Source organism: Aulostomus chinensis, chromosome 22 (assembly GCF_037954235.1).
Source record: "Aulostomus chinensis isolate RoL2024-O1b breed Wild chromosome 22, RoL_Achi_v1.0, whole genome shotgun sequence".
Taxonomy (NCBI): domain Eukaryota; kingdom Metazoa; phylum Chordata; class Actinopteri; order Syngnathiformes; family Aulostomidae; genus Aulostomus; species Aulostomus chinensis.
In genome coordinates this window covers 20,772,309-20,789,424 of record NC_141341.1, presented here as the reverse complement: position 1 = coordinate 20,789,424, position 17,116 = coordinate 20,772,309, and the positions used below count along the sequence as shown (strand labels likewise).

At 47.4% G+C, this 17,116-nt stretch overlaps 1 protein-coding gene across 8 annotated transcripts in view; it reads right to left on the bottom strand.

The window, feature by feature from the left end:
• Positions 1-17,116, bottom strand: part of LOC147241128 (growth factor receptor-bound protein 10-like) — a 52,880-nt gene that overhangs the window by 14,520 nt on the left and 21,244 nt on the right. For 7 of the 8 annotated variants that reach the window (XR_015111141.1, XM_086192752.1, XM_086192748.1 and 4 more), the window contains 5 exons: positions 15,281-15,515; positions 14,743-14,866; positions 12,193-12,315; positions 5,425-5,581; positions 3,097-3,212 (listed from right to left, as the gene is read on the bottom strand). Coding sequence is in view for 7 of the 8 variants with exons in the window: in XM_086192752.1 (XP_086048878.1) it covers positions 3,097-3,212; positions 5,425-5,581; positions 12,193-12,315; positions 14,743-14,866; positions 15,281-15,515 (755 nt within the window). In the remaining variant the exon portion in view is untranslated. The remainder of the gene's footprint in view (positions 1-3,096; positions 3,213-5,424; positions 5,582-12,192; positions 12,316-14,742; positions 14,867-15,280; positions 15,516-17,116) is intronic. The other variant, XM_086192753.1, reaches the window with a different exon arrangement.

Below are 17,116 nucleotides of genomic sequence, written 5' to 3'. Positions count from 1 at the left end.
AGGAACACAAGAACAACCCAGGTTCCTCTTCAGTCCTGGAGCCAGACTGACAGAGAGCCACAGCTCTACTGACCCAAGTAGTCCTGTTTCCCTGGGCAGCAAAGAGTTCATGGACTTCTTTAATGACAAAATTGTCCTTATTAGAGAGAAACTTCTTCTCCTGCTGCCATCAGCTGACAACATGGCCCCTAGAACCCAGAACCTTAGAGGCAGCTGGAGGACCAGACACACACTTGGATAGTTTTTCTCCCATCAGCCTTCATGAGCTCAGTTCAATAATGTCCTCCTCTAAACCTCCACCAGTCTCCTAGACCCCATCCCAACTAAGCTGCTCCAAGACTCTCTACCCTCGTTAGCCCCTCCCTCTTAGATACGATCAATGTGGCGCTGGTATCTGGTTCCATCCCTCAGTCCTTTAAAGTAGCAGGAATTAAACCCTCCTCAAAAAGCAAGCCTGGATCCAGAAGTTCTACCAACTACAGACCAACATCACATCTTCCTTTTCTCTCCAAGGTTCTGGAGGAAGCAGCTGCTAAACAGCTCTGTGACTTCTCCACAGCAACAGCTGATTGGAGGATTCAGTCAGGTTCCAGGTTCATCCTAGCACAGAAACAGAACTAGTCAAAGGTACCAGTGACCTCCTACTAGCATCAGATGAGGGACTGGTCTCTGTGCTGGTCTGATTAGATCTCAGTGCAGCTTTGATACCATTGACCACCATATCCTTCTACAGAGACTGGAACCTGTCACTGGTATTAAAGGAACCACACTAAACTGGTTCAGGTCATATTTACTAGGTCATCTCAGTTGCTACTAGTTAATGATGGTTCCTCTGAGACCACTGCAGTCAGTTCTGGTGTTCCACAAGGGTCTGTGCTTGGACCAGTCCTCTTCACCCTGTACCTGCTTCCTGTAGGTCACATGATCAGGAAACACTCCTTTAATGTTCACTGCTATGCAGACGACACTCAGCTGAACTCATCAATGATCCACATGGAACAAACCAGCTGACTAAACTGGAGGCCTGTCTGCAGGACAGGAAACATGGAGGACCATCATTTCCTTTTATTAAACTCTGATAAACTGAAGTTCTTGTGCTGGGCCCAAACACCTGAGGACCACCTGATCTGATGAGACAGGAACCCTGGATGGCACCACCCTGGCCCCCAGCACCACCGTAGGAACCGAGGAGTTCTCTTTGACCAGGACCCTTTAACTCCCACATTCAACAAAGCTCCAGGACGCCTTCTTCCATCTCCGTAACATCGCTAAGATCAGACACATCCTGGCTCAAGAAGATGCAGACAAACTAGTCCCTGCTGTTGTCACTTCCAGGCTGGATTACTGCACCTCCCTCCTACCAGGCTGGACTAATAAGTCCCTAAAGACTCTCCAGCTGGTCCAGAACGCTGCTGCCCACGTGTTGACTAGAACTGGTAGCAGAGACCAGGTCTCTCCTGGACTGCTTCTCTGCATGGCTCCCTGTCAGATTCAGAACAGAATTTAAAATTCTTCTTCTACCATCAAAGTCCTCAACAATCAGGCTCCTTCATCCCTGACAGAGCTCCTAGTCCCCTATGATCCAGCTAGAACCCTTCACTCCCAGGATGCAGGGTTCCTGCTGGTTCCTAGAGTTCTAACAGTAGAATGGAGCCAGAGCCTTCAGCTATCAGGCTCCCCTCCTGTGGAACCGTCTCCCAGTTTCAGTCCAGGACCCAGACCCCCTCTCTAGGTTTAACAGCAGACTTAAGACCTCCTTGTTGATCAGGCTTATAGTCAGGACTGCTTAGGCTGGCCCTTAGATCTGCTGCTATAGGCTCAGACTGCTGGGATCTCCCATGATGCACTGGGCTTCTCTCTCCTCCTCCTGTCCTCATACGTGTTACTAACTCCTCTTCTCTCCCCTTATCCCAGATCCTGGTGCTGCTGGAGGAGGCTCCAGACCTGAAGAGGCTCCAGCTGCCACCCGTAGCTCCACCTGTTCCTGTCCTCTGTGTCTGACCATGCATTAATGGTTCCTCACACCACCCCTTGAAACTGACCCAGGCGTGGTCAATGACTGTGTTCCAGCATGGTATGAACCGTTCACACTTTTCAAAGAAACCGGACTTAGGGCCAAGCGTGCTCGGATACGTTACCAGGACTCCAGTGTGAAAAGTGCCTTTTGGGAGATTAGCAAAAACAAGAAATCCCCAATCTCCTCTCAAGGACGCCATTCTTCCCTCACTTCTCGTCAAAGACTCTTGGCCGTTACCTAAAGACTTCTCGGAGTGAAGGTCCCACTGGACGGTGAGGTCTTGGTGAAAATTCAGCATCTAAATAAGTATATAGCTCAAAGTAACTGCAGTCCCATTTTACAGCCCACACCGGGAAGCCACTGTGACGCCATCGAGGGTTTTGACAGCTCCTGCTTTGAATACTGGAGTCTGGCATCATTGGAGCTTTCACCTATCTTGGTTTTGTGGAGCAGACATAACCACATTTGCATGGACAGGATGGAGCGCTGACTAGCTTGGTTAGGATGAATGAGGTCAGTTCAACCTGCCTGGGTGGCCATCTGCCTCGACCCGTTGGCGACATGTCTATCGCGTGGTAGCCACGCCCTGCTCTGCTCGATCAAACTTTTGACTGTGAACAGGACCATCGTTTATAAAATGAACATCTTGTTTTGAGGAGCATGTTTGTGATTGAGGCCATGAACTTGCTACTGAGGTCATAAACCACTGAGGAAAAGACTTCCTGGACTTCCTTCCCCCTGCTGGCCATGAAGGCTTCACTTGATCCATCTTTTCTCCAGTCTACGTCTGAGCTTCACAGATCCACCAGGAAATGCTTTTTTTCCCTGTCTCAGTCTGGAGACACTGAATGCTTGAAGTTGTTTGCGAAATCTAAATTTGCATGAAATTCAGCTATAAGCAGCTCCAATCCAAAAATATCACGCTTGAAAATACGCTAAACCCCAGCTGTGTGTGTATCTGCATGTGTGAGTGTGGTGGTGTGTGTGTGTGTGTGTGTGTGTGTGGGGGGGGGGGGGGGGGCTGTGTGCTAAACCAAAGCTGTCACCGAAAGGTCATCTCAGGGATGCGAGCGACTCACCAGGGGGTTCCTGAAGAATTCATATTTGGCATAATTCTTCCTGAAGAGGAATTTACTGTCGCTGCTCATGGAGGCTTGAACCTGAACCACCAGCTCATGGTCCTCCAGGCATCTCTCTACAATCACACACACACACACACACACACACACACACACACACACACACACACACACACACACACACACACACACACACAGAGTGTTAGCTTTGTTTTATCCTTCAGACGTTTTCCGAGGCAAAAGGATAAATCGCTTTATAATGCAGTTGGATTTGCATAATAACTGAGAACAGCTGAAAAATATTGCAACTGTAGTGTCGCTGTCAACCTTTGAGAAAAGCTCCTTCCGGTGTTTCCACACTCTCCCTTGTGTTCTCCTTTTTTTAAACTTAAGCATATTCTGCAATGTCCTTGCCACTGGAGGATCTTGATGATAAATGAAACGTGTTCTGGCAGCAGGAAACAATAACTTTTAAATGGTCATGAATTCCAAGTTAAAATCAGAGGATTTTCAAGGGTCTGTATGTCTTTTTTCTGTTTCCTTGTGACCGTCTCCTGATGCTCCCTCACACTAGCCATCGCAGTTCTGATCAACCGATGAACAACATGGTGTTCGATGCTGGGAATTAAAGATAAACACGATCAAACACACGTTTGTACATCTCAATACAATGATGCAGCAAGATTTTTCTTTGTTACTTGGAGTCTAAATGAGGAGGGGCTGTGAGGGAGGGAGGGAGGAGGCGAAGGTGCGGAAGCAAAGTGCTATGAGATGGAGAGGGGGAAGGAGGAGTGGGGGGGGGCATTGCAGGAAGATGATGTCATGTATTTCGGCTGATTGCTGAGAGCAGAGAAGCCATAAGCAAAGTACAAGCCGCAGACAAACACACAGCCACACATTAAGAGCTCACGCAGGCCTAACTTGCTCATTGGGCACCACATACACTCAATTACATTGTGTGTGTGTGTGTGTGTGTGTGTGTGTGTGTGTGTGTGTGTGTGCGCGCGCGCGCTTCTTTTTAGTGAAGTTGAAAGCCTATGATCACAGGGTGAGCCAGATTAGAAATGGAGAGTGACAGGATGTACTGTGGGTACACTCATACACACACACACACACACACACACACACACACACACACACACACACACACACACACACACACAGTTTTATTAAGACAAAACACACAAAAACTTCAACATACATGATTATAAAAGTAGGGGTAGAGATGTCTGAGCTCTGTTGCTTTGTGTGTGTGTGTGTGTGTGTGTGTGTGTGTGTGTGTGTGTGTGTGTGTGTGTGTGTGTGTGTGGGCGCGCGCATGCGCGTGTGCACACACGCTGGCTGCAAACGGGGGAATTTCCTGTGGAGGGTTCAGTAAAGACAGGATTGGCTAGGACGGCTAGGGGCTCGTCTGACGGAGACCCACCATTGGTTCCTCACAACTCTGGTATGACGCTTTAGTCCAGGCCTCTCTGCCCCCCCTCCTTCTCTGTCTCTCTTTTCTCCGTCTTTCTCTTTTTTCCCTCCCTCCCTCTCCTCTCCTCTCCTCACCTCACATTCCATCTCTCTAGTGCACTTTTTTCCAGAAACGCAGATCAAGCAGCAAAGCACAAAGCGATCCTTTGACTCTAAAAATATGACTCAAGGAGAAGGAAAGCCTCACCGAAGGACAAAGAGAGCGACGGAAAATAAATAAATAGATAAATAAATTGATAAATCCAACTTCAAAAGGAGGAAGAGTGAAAGTAAAGAGGTGAAGTCTTGTGTTCTTTTTGTGTAATCCCAGCGTTTCAAGGGGAGGGGGCAGGCATGTGCACAGAACATGGAAAATTCGTAATCCTGCAGCCGTCCTGAGTCGTATAGAAGCACACGAGCACACATGCCATGCTCAAGTGAACATACACACTGAGGACACACACGAGAGAGTACCCCCCCCCACACACACAGATGCACAGAAAAGCCATATACACACACAAGGCTGACACACACCTGCATGTAGACAGAAAACGGTCCGCTACAAAGATTAAGCCACTTTACCCACATTTCAGTTGCAGAACGATGTTTATACTCGTCCCTGAGGCTGCTACTCACCATCATATATTTTCAGGGTATGTATCATGTTAGAAAAGTACACAAAGATGAGGATTATTGATTTCTATTGAAATAAGTAACTGCCAGTCTCATTGGATGATATGTGATCCATCATTGCATGTACATAATATCCTAATAAAACTGGAGTAAAGTAGAATTTATGTCCATTTCTGTAAATCAGAGCATGAATACAAAGTCAAAGCTCCAGTCCAACCACGGGTGGACACGCGTCCTTACCGAGGCCGAGTATGGGGTGGTGCTCCACCAGCGTCCAGGCGTTGTCATCCAGACAGTGGCTCTTGTAGACCAGGAGCTGACAAAGGTCTCTGGCTGTCATGTCTGCTGGGATCTCCACCACCTTCCCAGCCCCGTCCTCGCTCCACACCTTCACTATCTGCATACAAACACACGGACAAGGATGGAACTACGTATAAGGTCATGTTGTCACGAGCTGGGAGAAGTCAGAAGGTTTGATGCGTTCTGAGCTGCTTTTCAGGAATTCAAATCCAGGGTAAAGGGGGAGGGGAGGCATCAGATCAGAGGCTGCATTTACCTCCATCCCCAGGTGCCTTCTCAAGTCCGGCCTTTAAAGTCGTGTTCACATTTAAGCCAGTGACAAAGTTGCTTAAACAAAGGATGAAGTCCATCCAGGAGAGGTCGGCTGGCCCCAGCACTCTCACTTCAGCCCTTTTGTCCACAGCTCAACCAAACTCACTCACTAGCACATCCCCGGATACGCGTGTAAACCTGCTTGCGCACATAGCACAATGTTTCCTGATGCGTGCAAGAATACCAGGAGTCGGAAAAGGGAAAAGTAGAAAAAACACACTTGATGAAATCACAGGGCTTTTACACATGTTGCATGATGAGCATGTTCTTAAAAATGTCACCACTGGGAACAGCAAGTGGGTACAGTTCAAAGCCCAACTGCCTCCCACTGTTGCGCCATTTTGAACCATTGCAGCCCAAAGCGACTTTCAAACGGGGTGTAATTTCGTCTCAGTGCGCAGCTCCACTCTGTGCACATTCACACACAAAGCAGCGACGGCCCGCTGTCACATGCAGCGTATGAACACAAACACATTATAAACACGAGCAAATAAAGATCCAAAAGTCTTTAAAACGATCGTCCATGTATTCCTGAGCAGCTGTATATCTATATTGGTGTGTGTGTGTGTGTGTGTGTGTGTGTGTGTGTGTGTTATCCCACACCTACAACAGGATTCTGCTGCCCTGCACTTCACACAAAGCCAGCAGGAGCAACTATTGAAAATTACATGAAACAAAACACAAGCCTGGTGTTGGTCGAGAGCCGGGGGGTGTCATGGAAAAGAAGGCAAACAATAGCAACCCCAATTTGAAAACACACAAAACAGCCCAAAAATGTCAGCAACGGTGGCCTAGAAATGACAAAACGTCACAGCACCATCATTGCGAGGCTGAAAGAGTCTCAGACTGGAAGCAGGAACAAGACCACGGCGCTCTCCGCTCCTCCTGCGTCCCACACCCCCACCACAGACAGAGATTTCATGACGTGTGAGATTTGTTTGAGAAAAGTTTTGAGGGGCAAAAACAATGCAAAGGTCTATCACTGCAAGCTGTACACAAACACTTACACACGCACGCGGGCGCACTCACGACACACACACGCGCGCGCACACACAGGAAATTAAGGAACACACACAAGTCTCTTACCTCCACAGCCTGAAAGAGGCAACAGTCTGGAGAGCAGGATGGCATTTTCACACTGAGACGCTCTCCAGTGACACAGAGAGAGAGAGAGGGGGGGAGTCAGGACGAGAGGGAGAGTGGGAGGGAGAGAGAGAGAGAGAGAGAGAGAGGGAGGGGCAGATTGGCAAGGAGAATACAAGAGAGGTAAGAGGGAAGAGAGGGGGAGGAGAGAGGAAGTGACAGAGGAAGGACGACGAGAGTGGAGGAGAGACAGCTCGCTCCTTCTCCTCGTGCTGGGCAGTATAAAGGCTGGGCTACGAGGAGTAGTTTGTGCCCCCCCCCTCCTCTCTCTGGATTAACCCAGTATGGGATTTTTAAACGGTGAGCTGCTACCTGTCACGTACTCTACTCTCTTATCTTCCAAGGCTGCGTTCAAATCCCTTCACCCTGACAAAAAGATCACGTCAGCTCCTTTTACTGATGGCGCTGCATCAAGTCTTCCTAAAACACCCCCCCTACACACACACACACACACAGAACAAGCTCAATGTATTAAACTGAGCTGCCAATCACACACATGCATCTCTTATTCCTCACGTCCACCAACAATCCTTTTTGCGCTGCACTGACGGTTTCAGTTTCTATCCCCTCCCTCTCTCCTCCTCTTCCTCCTCCTCAGCTGTATGTGAAATACTATGCGAATGTGTTAGGACCAGAGCAACATGTGTAATGCACACTGATGGCTTCGAGGTCACAAAGAAGGCAGACAAAAGTTTTTTTAAAAGAGAGAGAGAGAGAGAGAGAGAGAGAACAGCAGTGATTTGATCTGAAGCCGTATGGATCAAGTGTCGTTTGGGCTTCACTGAGGGGTTCAAGGGAGGGGTAGAAAGGGAGGAAGGGAGGGAGGGAGGTGGTTGCTCAGCGAATCTGCCCAGCCGCGGGAGAGGGAGGTAAAGAAAAAGAAAGGAGGAGGAGGAGGAGGGGTGGAGAGAGAGCAAGCAAAGACGGAGAGCTATGGAGGAATGTCAGTAATGCAATACTGAGTCATAATCAGGCTCATGTGTAGCGCGCAGGCCAACACAGCTGGCCCCTTATACAGTGTGCATGAGAACCAGGAGCCCGACACACACACGCACGCACGCACGCACGCACGCACGCACGCACGCACGCACGCACGCACGCACGCACCACCAAAAAAGAGACAAAAGGTAAGACAAGCAGCTCCAGCAGTTTTTTTCGGCTTGACTGCTCAACTTTTTTTTGCAGTAGTACATGTTCGTGTGTGTTTGAGTGCATGCGTGTGTGTATGAGCATGTGTGAAGATAACGAGTTTACACGTATGTGATGAGCATGTGAGCACAGGAAACTACCTTCATATGGACTCAGCAGGCCGGCTCGTGCCAATTTTTGTTAAATGTTTTGAGTTTAACGATATTTTCCCGTTTCTACTTGAGTTCACTTTCTACCTTTAACTCCTCACCGAGTTTTTATCCTCACACGATGAAATGTAACTCACCTTGACTCACTCCTCCTCCCCTCCCCCACGTCCCTCTGCTCCTGCACCAGAGGAGGGTGAGGGGTGGAAATGTACAGGGTTATTGGTCTCCTATGCTGCTTACAGCAACCATCAGCAACACACGCACACACACACACACACACACTCACACACACACGTAAAGAGGACTTGGAGCTGCAGCATATTGGATTGAAGGGTCACGGACAGACACCTGCATGCATACAAACAAAGACACGCATAAGCACAGTATGTACAGGGTCAGAGGTCAAACTGAATAATCTGCAACAGGGTCAGACCCACTTGACCAAGAGGTTTATGGGCCCCTAAACCTATCAGGCTATTCACTCACACACACACACACACACTCAGTGATCTGGTTGTTTTAAGCCGGGGCAGATCTCATCCACGGTGCAGATTGTAAAAGCAATCTTGATTCATTGAGGGCAAGCGAGGGTCTCTACAGACGCCTCCACTGTTCAAAGCTTTAAGACCCTGGTTCTTCTAGCAGCTTCCCTCCATCATAAAATCTACACAAGCACTGCTATGATGTGCTCCTGGCCCTGGTTTCACAACACCAACCAGCTTCAGATCCTGCAGAACCCACGTTAAGAATGAGAACATGACTTATAGAAATAAATGCAACAGCTGCATTTATCTCCCCTCATCCAACAGGCTCGTCTCTCGAAATGGGAAAGAAGACACAACGACACTTTAACTCCTATGAGGTGTGTTGACTGGGTTTCTGAAGTGGAATGAGATGAACCAGGAAAACAAACAAAAGAAATTCAACCCCTCTTCTACTTGTATGGGCGCAGGATCAACCAGCTTCTATGAGCAGGTCTAAAACAACCCACATGTGCGCAGGAATACGCAGTGGGAGAGGGGCAGAACTCTCTTTACGCTGTACCGGTTCCGTTAGCGCTGCAGTCTCCCCGCCGTGTGTTCTGAGGAGGTCCCCCGGAACATTGCGAGCACACTTAATGTTCTCCCACCACCAGTATTAGCCTTGTATTTTTTGCCACTCAAGTATTTCTGGTAGGACTGCATTTCAACGAAACCACAACATCCACGCCAAAATAAAGAATCAATCAAAAGAGCACGTTTCAAAAATAGTCTCCATGATAAAATCTGAAAAACTGCTCCACAGAGTTTGACTCCAAACACGAAAGACGCTGCCCCACAAGCTGCAGCACACCTGTTGCTGCCCCGTGCTGTTGTTACTGTCCAGTGTCACCAGCACCTACGAGACCTTTGGTTCTTCTTTTGCAGTTGTAGAAAGGAAATAAGTACTTTTACTAGAGTGGTGTACATTTGTTTGGTACCTATCTCTTGCGCTTTGCCAAAAAAGTTGTCACGCAAAACTGGTGTGCATGAAGTCAAATGTTTTTAAAAGAGATAAACTGTGATTCACAGGAGGAAACAGGCTGATAACTGATGCCATTCACTGGGTTGCACTTCTATGCAGACGACTCACTGTTGTTGCTGGTGGATTTGTGTCGCGCTGTGCTCCTACAGGAGGTCATTCACGCTACCTCAGAGTTTCAGACAGCTTCAAACTCATAGTGAAAACTATGCAGGACTCCACCGACATCAAAAAGAAAATCTACTTCTGAATTCTCCAGTGTTAATAGAAAAAAGTAGAAATTTGACTTGGCCACTTTCACTTGGGAGTGGACTAATATTTCTCCTTGAGGACCTATACTTTCACTCACATACTTGAGTTGTGTACTTTGTGCCACCATGGAGAGCATAGCGCCATCATGGTACTACTGACTTCGCCGTCTGATGACACCTACTTTCAGGAACATTTTTTTCCACTTCTCAAGTATAAACTTTGTCCAGGCACATTCATAAAATCTTCAGTTTGTTTTTCCTAAAGATGTGAGATTGTCAAAATGAGGCTGAAGCAGCTACTGAAACGTCCAATTCTCACATGATCCTGCGGTTGTTCAACCAGCAGCTGTTACATGCCTTCAAATAATAACATGTCTGGAGTGCACTAACACACACCCATCCCTAATGTCAGCGCATGATTGTCGGTTGGCGGTGGCTTCCCTCCCAGCATCCGTCGTCTTTCATGTGTGTGAGTGGTCGGCTTCGGGCCAGACAGAGCTGATTAGCTCTGCAGACAGGCCAAACTCAATTTCACCTCACTAGAGAGCCACCACAGAGTCTCGCTGAGTGGCTCCCTGCCCCACCTCCCCATGACCTGACACTGACACAACACCGTCTCCCACTCATACACATGCATGTGGATGCGGTCACACAAAACGCCTCTGACTTTCTGATGGATGCGTACCAGCCGTTCTAGGAATCCCTCCACCTCCAAGTGGCATCAGCAGCTTTTATGCGGGTACAAATACAAAAGAACAGAAGTGACAGTTTGACCAGCCAGATTAGATTAAAGTCATGGGAGGGTTTGGTAGAGGGGTCCACAGGGTGACTCCTTTTGCCTTACGAGACTCCATCTACAGTTTAACGCTCATTTATTTGTCTCAACAGGAAACGCAAACGCAATTCTTAACTGATGAAACCCGCAAGATGAAAAGAGAGCACAAACTCTTGAGGATTTAAAACTTAATCGGATGTCAAGTTGAATTTGTAAATGTCTGGCTCCTAAACTGCTCAGTGTTGAACTCGATAATGTTTCTGGGATAATCAGCCATTTCACAGCTGAAGCAATTTCTTTTAGTTTTATGGGGGAAAAATGTAGTTCTAGTTTGACATAAGAAATCATCAAAGAAGAATGTGTTCCCTGAGAAACGGCAGGGTTACATCATCACATTGCACAAAGAAAACATTAACTGCTTGGCAGAGAATCAAAAGTCACATAGGTTTTCATAAAACATAAATCCTAATAAGACATAGACTTAGAGACTTTGTTAAATCCCACCCAGGTACGTGATTAAATTTCAATTTACAGTAAAGCACCTTGATCCGCATTAGAAACGACAATGACGTCGTATCTAGCTAACAATAGAGCTTATATATCCATGTCATTATGAGCTTACTCTGTTCAACAGGCCTTCTCTGACATCACACACACACACACACACACACACAGAGTCTGGAGACTGTTGCGTGCAGAGGTACATCAGCTGACCACAGACAAAAAGCCTGACATAGAGAGAGAACGAGTGTGTGACTCAGAGCTTTAATTAGTCCTCATGACTTTGCTGTGTTCATATATATATACACATATATATATATATATATATACACATATATATATATATATATATACACATATATATATATATACACATATATATATATATATACACATATATATATATATATACACATATATATATATATATATATATATACATATATATATATATATATATACATATATATATATATATACACATATATATATATATATATATATACACATATATATATATATATATATATATACACATATATATATATATATATATATATATATATACATATATATATATATATATATATATATATATATATATATATATATGTATATATATGTATATATATATATATATGGCACCAGTGGCATCATCTTCATTTTTCTGCACTGAGTTTCCCCAGCAGCTGAACCACTGTGGTTGTATTCACATCCCAAGCATCTGGATGCCGATGTTCTGGGGGACAAAGCTGTCTTCTATCTTTGTGATTCTTATCATGTCTCATAGTGGAATTCCAGTGAGTTGCTGTGGTTTTCAGGGTCCTGGTACGGCTCACAATGTCACGGAGGACTGGGAAACTTTAGCAGAGCTGGTACCATTACTGCTCGTCCCACTAGGACACGTTAAATGACCGACAGTCCTCACCTCTTCGCTCCCTCCTGTGTCCAACTCATGAACCCAAACACAGCGTGTCCTTCTATCCCGTCCTTCCTGTGAGGAACGACTGACATCACCACCTCCACGGCAGCGCCCTCCAGAACGACCAGACTGTGGAGAGCAAACTAGGATTGGTCTTTGTCCAGAGTTTCACAAGCACCAAAGACCTCAATCATCACACCCCTCGCTGAATAACAACTATGAGAAACTGACTTTTGCACATCCTTTTGACTTTTTTTGTATCGAAACCCTTTTTTCTCTAGCCTCCGTCCACAGGGAGGTCAGGGTCAGCTGCGGAGCACCGTCCCTGATGTTCATAACACTGGCTCCCTGGCCACATATTAAAGCAAGAATTGCGTTACAGCCGCCGTCCTGATGCCAAAGCAAACCCACTGGCCCAGTGACGACAGACGGGACCTGACCAAACCCTTGTGAAAGCGACCGTAACTTGCGTGGGAAATGGCGGCTGGAGTTTGAGATTCAAGCTCTAAGTTCAGACTTTGGCGTCATCTATACATATTCATAGGCTGATGGAGACGCAGCGTCATGACGTCCCTTGGTGGTATCCACCTCAGAACATCTCCAGGACAAATCCAGTCAAGTTGTCGACGGCCAAGCGTTCCTGTCATGCACACACTTCCTTTTTCTCATATGTTCACATAGGTTCATAATGTGAGCTGTGTATCCCAGCGAGAAAGACTGGAGCTTAAGTGAAGAATGTTCAGATTCCAACTCAACAGCTGGAGGGAGAGACTGTGAGAGAGATCCTCTGATAAAACCATGCCAACGCAAATACTCTGCAGACCAACGCACAGCCCGTCTGAGAGTCTGCATTGTTGTGTAAGCCATCCTCGTCGATGCATCTCACTGACTGAAGCCCTCCTCAGACTACACAAGCAGAGCGTCCTGCACACACGCATGCATACATGCACACGACCTCGCCAGTGGAGAACGTTACACAACGTGGCGTGCAATCGGGAGCACGGAGTGAGAAGCTAAGATGTGGCTTTGCTGCCGTTATTGAACTCAAGTGATTCAATCAGTTAAAGTCTTGTTCAATGGTCGCAGACGAGCTGCGGCTGATTTTAAGCATTAACATGGATTAAAATACGTGGCGGCTCCACACGCACCCTCTGACGGAGGCCGTTTTGTGTACATTATTACAGCCATTTCTTCAGTTGTATTTTTTTTGCTGCTGCTGCTGCTGCTGCTAATCACGATGGAATGTTAAAACCATTCTTCCGTTGACTTTGTACTCCATGAATCACAAGTTCATCACTGCTCCTTTTGGATGAAAAGCAACATCTTTCCATTTTGTGCTGTTTAGTCTTGAAGGATTTACTTCATAATCCAAGATGTCATGAAAGAAGGCAGCAGAGAGGATGCAAGCCTTCCCAGAGATGATCTGTTAGGAGCCGAAGCACTGAGTCCAGACAGGAACAACTTCTGCACAGCGACTCTGAGCATGGAAACTACAGACTAATTATCTCCCCTGTGATGAGAGCTGAGTGAATATTTGTTCCATTTTAATGCAGCAGACAGCAGTTACATCAACCGAGCTGGACAGAATGAAGATGTCTGAGGGGGGAGACACTCGAGGCTCAAACACACGCACAACAGAGCCTTTGTGTGAACTGCAAAGTTGCTCTCTGACTCCAGACCTTGTGAGATGATGTCAACCAAACTCAAAAAATAATGGTTGGCCTTATCAGCTGCACTCATGTGAACTCAATAACAACACCTGTGTGTGTGTGTGTGTGTGTGTGTGTGTCAGCATGTGTGCTCATCTAGAATAACTTTTATTGTTCAGGGTGGGCATCCTGAAACATCTTTTAAAAAGGATGGAACATTCCTGGCCCTGCTGGGGGAAGGAAGGGCAAGGCTATGACACACACACACACACACACACACACACACACACACACACACACACACACACACACACACACACACACACACACACACACACAGTGACGGCAAGCCAACGTGGAACCGTGTGAACCGGAAATGAGCGCTTGTCTTGTCGGAGCCGGCAGATTGATTCACAAGGTTTCGAGGGATTCAACTGGCAGACGTTCCCAGCCTCGCTACGGAAGTCTGCACTCTGTCTGCAGCATCCTGGAGACGCTCACCTCCTTCCACAGCAAAACATGTCTGTCACTCTCTATGTGTGTAAGTGCGTGTGTTGTTGATGAAGCATCATTATCAGTCACACACACACACACACACACACACACAGGCAGTCAGATAAGGGTACAATGTTGTGTAATGGAAGGAAGGCCGGACGCAACTAAAATCAACATGATGCTCTGACCTGAACAGAACAGGCCAAACAGCTGATTTACACACACACACACACACACACACACACACACACACACACACACACACACACACACACACAATGAGATGTTCAAAATCACACCAACACATTTCCTGACCGGATCATTCTACGGTCACATGTGTTTTCATGTGCATACACTGCAACGTGATCAGTCGTGATCAGGACTTCATTTCGGGACGTTTATCTGCACTCACGCGGTTGTCGGAGCTCTGGATGGGGCTGAGAACTGGAGAGCCTGCTGGACTGCAGAGCTCAGGGAAAGGGTTGGGGATGGCCGGCAGCGAGGCTGGACGCAGCTGCTGCTCTTCCTGCAGGCACCTGCAGAGGGAGACACACACACACACACACAAACACACACACACACACACACTGATGGCTCAGCTGGGCAGTTACACCACGAGAATCATTAGAGTGTGAAAAGAGCCTGCACACTCCATACTAGAGACAACAGAGTTGAGCTGACCTTTGAGGCTGAAAACAGAAACACTTCCAGAGTTTTGGACACAAACAGATGTTACATCAGAGCCCAAACTATCTGCTCTCTTTAAGTAAACCTGTTTTGGAATTGGATGTCCCGTCACATCAGATGCACAGTCTGAATTCAGAACAATTAGGCATCGCTGTACTCATGAATCACATCTCGTATCAAACAGCATCTGCTCCAGCTGGATTTGTACAGAGGTGAATGACGTCTTGGTGCTCAGCATAGTAGAAGAATGAACTGCCGTCTACCTGGCAGTCTGGATGTGCATCGGCTGAGACTGCCGTGGCTTCTCCCTGGTGGGGAAGGAGGAGGGTGGGGGTGGCGTGTGACGACGTTGTCCCGGGTAGGCCCCGTGCACGTGGTGGTGCGGCGTGTGCGCGTGTCCGTTGTTCAGGAGTAGGGCCGTGTCTGCCTGCGTAGAATACACACTCTCCATGGAGGAGTTCATCTCATTGACCAGCTGCTCCAGATCCACATCATCATCTGTGCAGAAGAGAGGTTGAGAGGGAGATGGAGAGAAGGAGTGAGTGACAGAGAGACGGGCAAGACCGGTCCCAGTGTCCGATCAAGGGAGCGGATCATCTCTAGTGGTAAAGATCCATCAGTCAGTTTCTGTTCAGTTCAGCGATCAACAAGTTGCTGGTAAAAGTACCTTCAAATACTACGATTGATGTTTAGTCTCTTACGAGCAGTTGGAGGGTCAGTGGACTCTGGCGTGTGCTGGCCTCCGGGCTGCGCATGTGTTTGCACTGTACACCTAAAACTTGGCCCGGCACACAGGAAGAGACTCCATATGTCTAAGCCCACATTCTACCTGCTGCATGAGGGAAGAATAGCAAAAGAAACGTTTCCTACTCATGCATGCCTTCCAGTGGGAGCCGGAAAATAAAGAAGCATAGGAATTTCATGCAAAACATGGGAGCGCCTGATTCGATGCTCTGTTGTATGGACACGTCTGTTCTGGGGCGCCCAGGTAGTGGAGCGCTCTATCACGTTGCACATCCACATGGACAGGTGGAGCGCTAGTTTGCGTCCCCATGTTGCCTCTGGCTTGGTCAGCACTCCTGACAGATGCAGGTGGAGAGACACTCGCGCCTCCTCTAGGCCATCGGGGGCCACCTGAGGGGGTCGAGGGGAACAGTATGATCCTCAGGCTCCGCCCCCCTGCTGAAGCCCCACAATGCAGTGCCACATGTTGCACCAGTTGTGCTCATTTGCACTGTGTTCTGACTCCATCCTCTTCTCACGTCCACAAAGCAAACATTTGTATACGTAGAGCAGCATAAATGTGAATTATCTCCATGTTCCCATCACTTCAATGACAGTGCTGCAGGTTATGGTTCGCGCGTGAGTACATGGGGTTACTTCCTTCTATGCAGTATGAAAACACAGCATGAGCTTTCAGTACTCCGGCCGAGACGCTGTTTGCACTGCACTCTCAAAAATATGCAACGTGTTCTTCCTTCGTTTGCTTTTCTTTGGATGAGATAAGAATTAATATCACCTATGCAGCATCTTTAGCAGACTTTATTTGAAGTACAGAATAAAAGCTAGATGTTTACTGGGACCCTTCGAAGCCCCTACAAGGCCAGTGTGGCCCAGATTGTGTCTGTGTCCACAGCCCTTAGGTCCTGCGTGCGTCCCAGCCCAACACCACACGCAGAATTCCTGACATTCCACACAGAAAAATTACAGCAATCTGGGAACGCTCACCAGCCTGCTCATGGCACATGGTGGCCAAATGATCTGGACAAAGTAGGCCACCACAACACACACACACACCCACACACACGCACACACACTCACACACACACACACACACACACACGTTAAGGACACTGTGTACACTGTGCAGCACTGATGAGCATGTGCATGTAATTATGCTGGAGAATTAAAAATGTACTGCAGTACTCAGGCATACACACAGCCAGCGAACACAGTGGGCCTACGGAGCGGAAGTGGAGCGGCTGCACTGAAAACAGCAGGAGGCAGCGCGTCTGATCTCAGCCAAGATCACAAAGAAGTACGCATGACACACAGAACAGAGAGTCTGGGACACGAGGTCATGTGATGTTCCTGAGTAG